General features: G+C 41.8%; 1 protein-coding gene and 1 long non-coding RNA gene across 3 annotated transcripts in view; one reads left to right on the top strand and one right to left on the bottom strand.

The window, feature by feature from the left end:
• The window catches only part of UBA6 (ubiquitin like modifier activating enzyme 6), a 67,513-nt gene extending 62,641 nt beyond the window's left edge, over window positions 1-4,872 (bottom strand). Inside the window, exons 1-2 of the mRNA XM_081141731.1 lie at window positions 4,737-4,872; window positions 1,464-1,526 (exon numbers count right to left, since the gene is read on the bottom strand). Of these exons, the coding sequence (XP_080997857.1) occupies window positions 1,464-1,526; window positions 4,737-4,807 (134 nt within the window). The 5' untranslated portion in view covers window positions 4,808-4,872. The remainder of the gene's footprint in view (window positions 1-1,463; window positions 1,527-4,736) is intronic.
• Window positions 4,873-5,277: 405 nt separating this feature from the next.
• Window positions 5,278-9,238, top strand: LOC308559322. 2 transcript variants are annotated; one of them, XR_013999129.1, is made up of 3 exons: window positions 5,278-5,501; window positions 6,592-6,945; window positions 8,210-9,238. It is a non-coding gene; the product is annotated as an uncharacterized lncRNA (long non-coding RNA). The 2 variants fall into 2 exon arrangements; XR_013999130.1 differs by lacking the exon at window positions 8,210-9,238 and having other exon boundaries at window positions 6,592-6,978.
• Window positions 9,239-9,818: the final 580 nt, after the last annotated feature.

Consider the following 9,818-nt stretch of genomic DNA (forward strand, 5'->3'; position numbering starts at 1 on the left):
GTTATGAAAAGGTGCTCAACATCACTAATGGTCAGAGATATGCAAAACCACAATATCATCTCACATCTGTTAGGATGGCCATTATAAAACCAAACTGAACCAAACCAAAAGACAAAAACAAAACCCCAGAAAATAAAAGTGTTGGTGAGGATGCAGAGATATGTAAACCCCTGTACACTGTTGGTGGGTATGTAAAATGGTCTAGAAGCAATGGAAAAGAGTACGGACGCTCCTTAAAAAATTAAAAATAAAACTACCTTATGACCCAGCAATACTTGATTATATATGGACTGCTATATATCATACCTAAACTGCTATACTCTATAATTTTCAGTCAAGCAAACTGCAGCCTCCTTATATAGCACTGCAAGTGAAGAAATGTCTGGCTTACTGAAAATTATGTTCATTAGTCTGCAATTACTGGGTTGGACGGATATAAAAGTTTCACAGGGATTTTAACTAAATAATGAATAAAATTAGCCAAAGAACTCAAAGAGTTGCTATCTGTTGTCTCAAGAATATGATCGAAATGATATTAAGAACAACATAATTATAGGTTAAAGAGTCGAAACTTAAGGTGACTTCTGAAGTATACTGATAATCTGGAGAACATATGGTAAAATAATTTTCACATAAGCAAAATTAAGTTAGTCTTTCATCACTTCTTCCAAGTGAATAGTACAAAGCAGATTTGAAATCAACATATTAGCTCCTTCTAAAGTGCTCAAAAATGACACTGTATTCCACAGTAAAAATACATAAAGTGGAACTAAAATACACAAAGAGCTTATCTTTCCAAATTGTACCTACATAAAATCTATTTTTCATGATTACATAGAGAGAAAACCTAAAAACTTTTAAACTGAGATTATACTGTCTTACAAACAACTTGAAGTACTAAAAAATTTCTTAGGAGTAATAGCAACATAGGCGTTTTTACTTATCTTTAATTCTGAAAAAAGTACTTTGATTTCATGAAGAAGTATGGTGAAAAAAAGTCCCACTAAATTCCATTAAAACCACAGCTCTTCAATCACACAACACTTCTCCACTATTTATATAGTGCAAATGTACAATGTTATTAATGAGATTACACTTACATAAATATTCTCTAGATGCTACTGTATGAGTAAATAAAGTAGAATGGATTGTTTTTCATGAGACTCCTGTACTATCAAGAACATAAATATGTATTCCTGTCCAAAAACAAGAGGTATATTTTGTAGTGGATAGCAGAATCATTCTGTCGTATCTCCTAAAGCAACTGAGATTTAAATATTCCAGCTTTCAGACTATATATAGTTTTAAAAAAATTGCAGAAAACCCAATTTTAACTCAAGAGCAGCTCTTAAGATATATTTACAAAATTTGGCATAGGCTTAATGGTATCCTCAAATAGACTACTTCATTATTTGAGAACAAAGAATGGGGAAAAAAAGCTTCAGTTTCCATAAGGTTCTTACCTGTATAATGCATCATCAATCTCCACAGATTCTGTTGACATGATGGGCAAATGTGTATTTGCACTGAAAAAACAAAACACAATTTTTAAGGACAAGCACAGTTATTCAATATTCACATCCTGTAATGTAACATTCAATTATACATGGGATCAGATTCATCAGTTACTAAAGGAGGTTTTACAAATCAGATACATATTTTATTATCTACCACTCTACTTGGATTTAAAAAATAGGTCAAAATTAAATTCACTGATTGCCTCCTCTTTCTGTATACTGCAAATTATAGCCCATGGCTGTTTTATTCTCAGGTGTCATTTTACCATCGATGCATATATTCTGTTGGATCTGTATTTTGGCAATTTTGTTGGAGTGTCCCATAAACCTTCTCTAATATACAGTTTCCCTAGATAATCTCATTCAATCCATGGAATTTACCATACACTGATGATACCTAAACTTATTTCTCCATGTTTGTTCTCTCCTCTGACCTTTGTATTTTACACATCTTCCAAAACAGTATCTCTATTCTGATGGCCAATTAGTATCACAAATACAACAAGCCCCAAAACAGAATTAAATTCTCCCTGCTTAACCTATTCTTCCCTAGTGTTTCCCAATTCAGTTTCTGGTACTACCTACCATTTACTTGCTCAGGCCAAAAAATCTAGGGATCTTCTTAATTTGTTCTCTAATTTTCTTCACCTGTGAATCCTGTTAGCTCTTCCTTCGAAGGAGATCTCAAATCTGAGCACTTCTCACTACTTCAATCAGTATAATCTCAGGCCAAACCACCATCATATTTTATCTGAACTACTTCAAAGTCCTCCAAACTAGTTTCTCTATTTATACTATGGCCCTTCCCCTTCAGTTAATTCTCCATATAATGGCCTAAATCTTTCAGAATATAGTCAGACTAATATTACTCCCTGACTCAGAACTACCCTTTGGTTCTACGAATAAAATTCAAATACCTTACCAGGCTTAAAAGGGCCTACGTGGTCTGCCTCCCAATTACCTCTCCAATCACAACTCCCACAATTCTTCCCCTTGATCACTATCTTCAGCCATGCTGCCTACTTGCTGTTCCTCAAAAAGCCAAGCTTGTCATCGCTTTAGTTTTTTACACTTGCTATTGCCTCTGCTTGGAATGTTTTTACTTCAGATCTCTGAATTATTAAAATACTCCCTCACAAATGTTATGCAGACCCTTCCTGATCACCCTATCAATGAAACAGCTCCCTTTCTCTTTGGTCACTCCCTAATTCACTAACCTGCTGTATTTTCTTCAAATCACTTATCATTAACTGTTTATTGCCTACTTTTCCCTATAGAATGCATGATCCATTAAGAAGTCACTAGTATATTCCAGATACCTAAAAGAGCTGGCATTTAATAGTAAGAGTTAACACTGTGCCCACATTGTTTTAAATGCTTTAGATGTACTCAGTTAATTCTATTAACAACTTTTTGAAATAGGTACTATTACCATCTTCACTGAATAGAGGGAAAAATATAAAAACAAAAAACAAAACTGAGGCTGACTTAACCTTCCTAAAGTCAGAGCAGGTAAATGGCAGAGCCAGAATCTGAACCTAAGTAGTCTAGCTCTTCAGTACCATGCTATATACTGCCTACTACCTCTTACGTAGTAGGAAAAAAGAAAACACTCAAAAAATATTTGTTGAGAAAATTTTAAAAGTTAAACATACTAGTAGTGTAACAAGACATACTTATAATGAAAACTTATAGTGATGTATCATTTACCACAGCTCCTCCCAATTTTTTCACAGCACTGTATACAAAGAAAAACGGTAATAGGATAAGCACTGGGAAACAGAGATGGCTCCCTAAGCCTCAGGCATTTGGGCCTGAGCCACAGTGATAGCTAAGATCAATATCACCTTAGTAAAGTGTAATCCATTCCAAGTTCTGGGAAGCTCTAATTATCAATTACAGGATTCTAAAAACAATGTGATAGCTCGAAGTTCGGTTTTAGAATCCATCATTTTAGGCCTGGCATTGACATATAAGCCAAAGGATTTGTAAATATAATCAAAATGTTATCACTGATCTTACCAAACATTGACTGGCACCATTAACTGATATCAGCTATCCAGTTAATTAAATGGATAACTATTAAAAACACTCATGTTTGCACTCATGAAAGCAAGCCAGAAGACAGCTGTGCTTAAGCGATCAACTAATAAATATGTACACATCCACTGTAAGAGACTGTTTTGGCATCGTAACAAAATACGAAAATGAACAAAATTTCGTTTTCTCATTCTTAGTACACTTTCCCTAGCTGTCCTCCTTGCACGGAGGGCAAAGGGCTAGTGGGTGAAGCTCTTCAGTAAAAAAAGAGCCACGTTCTCAGCAGCTCTGCCGCTTGATACGGCTGAAGCTTACTTTTCTGAAAGTCCTGCCTTCCCGGAGTGGTTCAAAAACCACTTCCGTGAGGCCCATCAGAAACGCTTTAGAGGGGTCGGGGGATTTCTGGTAGAACTGCACTGCACGCCCAGGGAGTCCGGCAGCGCCGGCAGCGGCAGCCACACCGCGGCAGCCCCGCACCCCCGGGCTCACACCCACCCTTGGTCCTCGCCGCACAGCGTTCCGGGCGTGGGCAGGGCGCGGCGATCCGCTTTTTAAATCGCGAGACGGTGCGACAGGCACGACACGAACATCGCCCCCGCCGCCTGCATTTTCCAGGAGTGGACAAGTCGTGAAGAGCCTCAGCACCAGCTGGGAACTAAGAATGGGTAACTCGGGGCTTTTTTCCTTCAGTTTTTAAAATTTTTATGTGTTATATACATATACTTTTGCTGGGGCCCACAGAGGTCCTCGGGGTGTCCCGTCACGGACTCCCGACTCCCACGTTCCCTCCGGCGACAGCCCTCAGCGGGACCGGCCGCCGCACGCCAGGCGTCCGTTTGACCGGCGGGGGGCAGAGCGCCGGGCGCGGGTCCGGGAGCTCGCGGGGCTGGACTCCCGGCCCGGCCCTCCCCGCCACGCGGCCCGCCGGAGCCGGGGCGGGAGGGCGGCAGACCCCGACCCGAACGGAGCAACCCCTGAAGCGCGATGGCGGACTTTCTCCTCGGCGCGGCGGGCGCCGCGGAGGCCGGAGCCCGGGCCACCACACCCACCCGCGCCCCGCCTTCGCCTCCCCGCGCCGGCCCCGCCCCGGCCCCGCGGCCTCCGGAGCGCTCCCCGCTCGCCCGACGCGGAGAAGCAGGAAGCCGGCGCCAGCCCTCCCGCTCGCGCCCGCGCTCTCACCTGCCGGCCCCCCAGGAAGAGCAGGACGCCTCTTCCCCCAGAGGCGCGGCCGCGGGCGCGGAGCTCTCCATGGCTTCCAGGGAGCAGCCGCCGCGAGCTGCAGGCGGCCGGGAGCGGAGCGGAACCGCGGGGGTCAAGGGGCGGTGGCGACGTCACCGGAGGGGGCGGGGCTGGGAGCGCGTCGCCCGCCGCGCCTCCCGTCGACCCCAGCGGCGCCCCGACTTCCGGCTTGGGCGCGGCGGCGGGCGGGGCTGTGTGCGGCCCGCGGCGGGGCGGGCCCCACGCCGCCCAGGTGCGAGGCGGCCTTGGCCCCACAGCCGCGCGGGGTCCCGGCGCCGAGAGCGTGGGGCTGCGGCGTGGGTGAGCGCCCCGGACACGGGCGGCGGGCGGGCGGGGCCTGGGAGCGGAGGGAGGGGGAGAAGTGGGCTAAGGGGGTCAAGAGCAGACTAGACATTGAAGAGGCGGTGGGCTCCCGCCGGCTCGGGTGGGAATCGAGGGAGAGGAGGAGCGGGGGGCGGGGCGGGGCGCTGCGGGGCTGGTGGTAGCGGGAGAGAGCACGGGAGCGATGCGTGTGATGGAAAAAAATTCTAAGAAAGATAATAAATTTTTTTTATTAAGCAAGATACAAAATGCAGTAATAAAAGAAATGCTTTATAAATTATAAAAAAGAAGTCTTGAGTTCTGTAGCGAGAAGCGGAAGGCCCTCGTTTTGTACGTAACCGAAGGCAGTAATGGGCAGCTCCAGGTGTCCCGCACGTTTGACAGGTCATTTTGGGCGCGTGCTACGGGTCCGGCGCTGCCACGGCTCTAGTAGAAGCGCGTGGTCCCTAGAGCGATCAGTGGCATGATGCCATCCAGTTTCCCCCTTCGCTTCGTGGGTGCAGTGAACTTGGTCAAGGGCGAGCAGCTGGTCTCAGAGCTGGTTACTATCAGGTTACGGACCAGAATACTTGTCTAGGGACCTTTCATCTAATTCTTTTTCCCTTGGCTCCCCTTTCACCTTTTTAGAAAACAAGAATTAGTGGGACACAATCACATTAGGACTTACCTTTCATTCTAAATAACAGCGTATAGTTGAAGAAACATCTGTAGGATTTTTTTAATTGACATACACTTTGACTTTATGTTACATCATCTTTTGCAATGTGTGATATTTTCACTTAATTAGAGCTTTTTCCCTCTGCTGTGGAGGGAGGGTCCAGACAAAACTGTATTACTCTTTATGCCTCTGTTCTCTTTTCAAAATAGTACATCTCCAATTACCTGAAAACTGCATGCTGCTCACCTGTGGCATCATTCGGGTTTCTCAATCCAATTGTGTGCCTTTCCTACGCAACCATTAAAAACAAATTGGTCTATATTCCCACTTTTTCAAGGTTCTGTTCTGGTACTAGGCTTATCCTCTGTCTTTTGACTCTAAAGTTAATAAATATAAATATCTTTGGCCTACTCCACAGATAATGCCAATTTCTCTGTGTTCTTCCAATTTCCCTTCCCCTTTTCTTTCCTTTCTGAATATTGAATGCCTATTAAACTTTTAATGACTAGTCAGTGGTCAGGGGATAGAGATACAGTGATCCCTGGTTTCATCAGTCTCATTGTGGAAAGCAAAAAAATGGAAAATAAGTGAAAAAATAATTTCAGAAAGGAAATATGATGAAGAAAATAAAAAGGGTAAGGAGATGGAGACTTGGGGAGGAGGGAGACAATTTTAGATAGTCACAGAGGGCCTATTTGAGAAAGTGAAATTTGAGCCCAAACCTAAATTATTTGAGCCCTGCTAGATATTCTGGCACAAGAATATTCTAGACAGAGGGAAATGCAAGTGTAAACTTCTTTTGTTTTCTTTTTTTAGCCTTCTGGTGTATTGCCTGTCTACCCTTAAACTGGACTTTTCCTGGAGAAAGTGGGAAGGGCAATTTGATGTGAGAGATTTTACTTTTCTGGCTTTGAAGAGTGAAGGGACCACGTAGAAACAAATGGGAATGGCCTCTAGTTGCTGAGAGTGGCCTCCAGCTAACAGCCAACAAGGACATGGGGACCTTGGCCTGCAGCTGCAAGGAACTAAATTTGGTCAACAACTTGTGTGAGCTTGGAAGAAAACCTCACGTTTCTGGTCATAACACAGCTGATACCTTGGTTTTAACCTTATGAGGCTTCGGGCAGAGAACCCAGCTATGCTGTGCCCCCAGTCCTGACCTGCGGAACTGTGAGCGAATAAATTTACGTGGTTTTAACCCACTATGTTTATGGTATTTTGTTATTTAGCAACATAAAATGAATGTAGTGTATTTCACTCATGACCCACATTTCTCAACATTTTAACAGCCCTGAAATTAGAGTGTATTTTTTCTTTTTTTATAAATACAGAAAACAATGGTGCTCTTAAAATTTAGGTCAGCTTAGATTTGGTGAAATATTGGGTGTATTTTTTCAAGGATACAGTAAAACCAATACCCAGATTTAATAGATTTTAATGTTTTGTCACATCTGCAAAATGGAAAAGAAAATAGGAATATCATCAGACTTTTGACTGAAACTTTTTTGCCAGAAGAAAGTGGAATGACATTTAGGATATTCAAGGGAAAAGTGTGGCCAAGGATTTAATATCCAGCAAAACCAACTCATGTACAAAGGGTATAAACTATTATCAACACTTGATACGATATCAACATTTGATGAGATGATTGTTCCTATGAGTCCACCATAAAGTATTATTAGAGAATGAACATCAAGATGACTAGAGAAGCATCGACCCAAGCATTGACGCAGATTCTTACAAAAAATAAATCAATCTTTTGTGTTTACTAGCTTTTGTGTTCCTTCTAGTGTATTCTTTGTAACTAATCTTCCTAATTTTCTGTCACCTCATTTCCGAGTTTTCCTAATCCCCCCCCCAGCTTTCTTGAGGTACAGTTGAGAAATAAATCTAAGATGTTTAAAGTATACAGTGTGATGATTTGATATATGAATACACTGTAGAAGGATCCTCCCATTGAGTTAATTAACTGAGATTTTCTAATTCTAAATCATGTTGTTCTTAATATCTTGTGTCCTTTTTTAATCTCATTTAGCTACATTCAAAATAGTGACATACAGTTTTGAGCTATTTTGTGGCACGTCTTTCAGGCATGTTTCCGTTACCTGTAATGATGATGCTATGCTCCTTATTCTCTTTTTTCTTGTAATAACTTTGTATGGGACATAAACCTGATACTTTTTTGTTGCTCATCTTTATGTGAAATTAATGTTCCTGAACTTTTAGTGTGAGGCAGGCTTCTTAGTCCAATAAGCCTAGGCCCATTTCTATTCCAAGAAAGTCAGGTTTCTGGCCCATTGCAAGGAGGGAGTCCACATTCCAGAAGAACCATGAAGTGTCATATCAAATAAGGAAAATGTAGGTTTATTACAGGAATTTGGGGCAGTGTGGAGTTTAGGAGAAATTAAAATGAAGTTTTAAAATTTTTTGATAGGCACAAGAGGAAGCAAGGCTGTATGTAAAGGGTTCTACATTACGTCTGGACTGCAATATGGACCCAAGGTGCTGTTTTATTGGAAATCAAAAAGTTGAAATAGGTGTATACTTGTAACTCAGTAGAAACTTCATTTGTTTAATATGACCTTTCTCCTTTCTTTTGATTCAAACTGGCTTAATCCAGCACCCTGGTGCACCTGCCTCCTCCCTTGCAGGACCACTCCCTTAATCATTAAGCCTTCTGAACAATGAGGTTCTGATCAGCATCAAATAACTTAGGAACAGAGTCTCAGGTCTGTTGACCCCAGAGATGGAGTTTTGGTCAAACTAGAGATAACATCCAGGTCTCAGTTGTGTTTCAGCTTCAGAACAAACCCATTGACCACATCCTTGAGAAAGCAGATAAAGAAATGCTATGGCTGACATCAGGACCAGATGCACTGATCAAATACCCCCTACCCTAGCACTGACCAGTCAGTAGAAAAAATGACCCAATACTCCCTTATTCACCATGATTAATGACTTGTCATCTATATAGCCTATCCCCTGATGTCATCCAGGAGCCAGGTCTTTGAGCAGTAGCTCACCTGTGATTCCAGACATGGGTCACATCTTAAACATAAATCCTTCCTTTGCTGCAGATTCCTATTTGTGTCTTTGGGCTTTGATTTGTGCAGGCAAACAGACCTCTTTAGTCCGATAACATATTATTTCCACAAACCCTTTTTCTGACTACCCCTGGATTGTAAGTAGAAGCTGGTTTTGTGTGTGTGTGTGTTTTGAAGTGACTTAGTCTTGCCTAGAGTGGGATATTTCAACCTTAATGAAAGGATTTCAAAGAGCAAGTTTTTAACAATCTATGATTATACAGAAAAGGGTTCTCTGTAAGTAAAAAAGCTGTAGTCACTCTAAGTTTGGGGGGTGGTCACACTTTTATAGCATGTTCTTGAGAGAAATACTATCTTCTGTTAACTTTACAGCTGGGTTTATCTGTGTCTATTGTCTGTATCTAATAAATGGCAAAGCAGATTTTAACTTTCTTAGTCCAAACTCATTTTTCCTTTCTCATGTGTTTCAAAAAAACTTTCCTAACTTCAGAGAGCTTTCCTGTTGTTTTCTGTATAGTATTTAAAAATATGTTGGCCTAATTTTATGGTTTCCCAGCTGACTTCCCTTCTCCAGTCTCATCTGTCAAAGATTCACTGTCTTCTTTCCTTCATTTCTGTTGCCCCTGTGCTATCTATGAACGCGCGCTCACACACGAGTATGAGTGCATAGTTACATTCTAAAGGCCTAGCACAATTATATTTCAAATACATATTTTGGAATAATTTTAAATTTAAAGAAAATTTGAAAACGAACACAGAATTTCTAATTTTAGCAAATGTACCATGATTATGTAATGTATTTTCACTAGTGGAAGGTGGTTGAAGAGTATACAGAAATTCTCTGTCTTCATTTTCAAATTTTCAATAAAATGTGCACAATACTATGAGCTTACTACACACTTTATTCATATTTCACCGGCTTTTGAATATTCACCAATATCCTTTTTTCTACTCTGGATTTAATTCAGGATAACACAATGCATTTAAAATCCCCCATCT

Source organism: Miniopterus schreibersii, assembly GCF_964146895.1.
Source record: "Miniopterus schreibersii genome assembly, chromosome: 1".
Classification (NCBI taxonomy): Eukaryota; Metazoa; Chordata; class Mammalia; order Chiroptera; family Miniopteridae; genus Miniopterus; species Miniopterus schreibersii.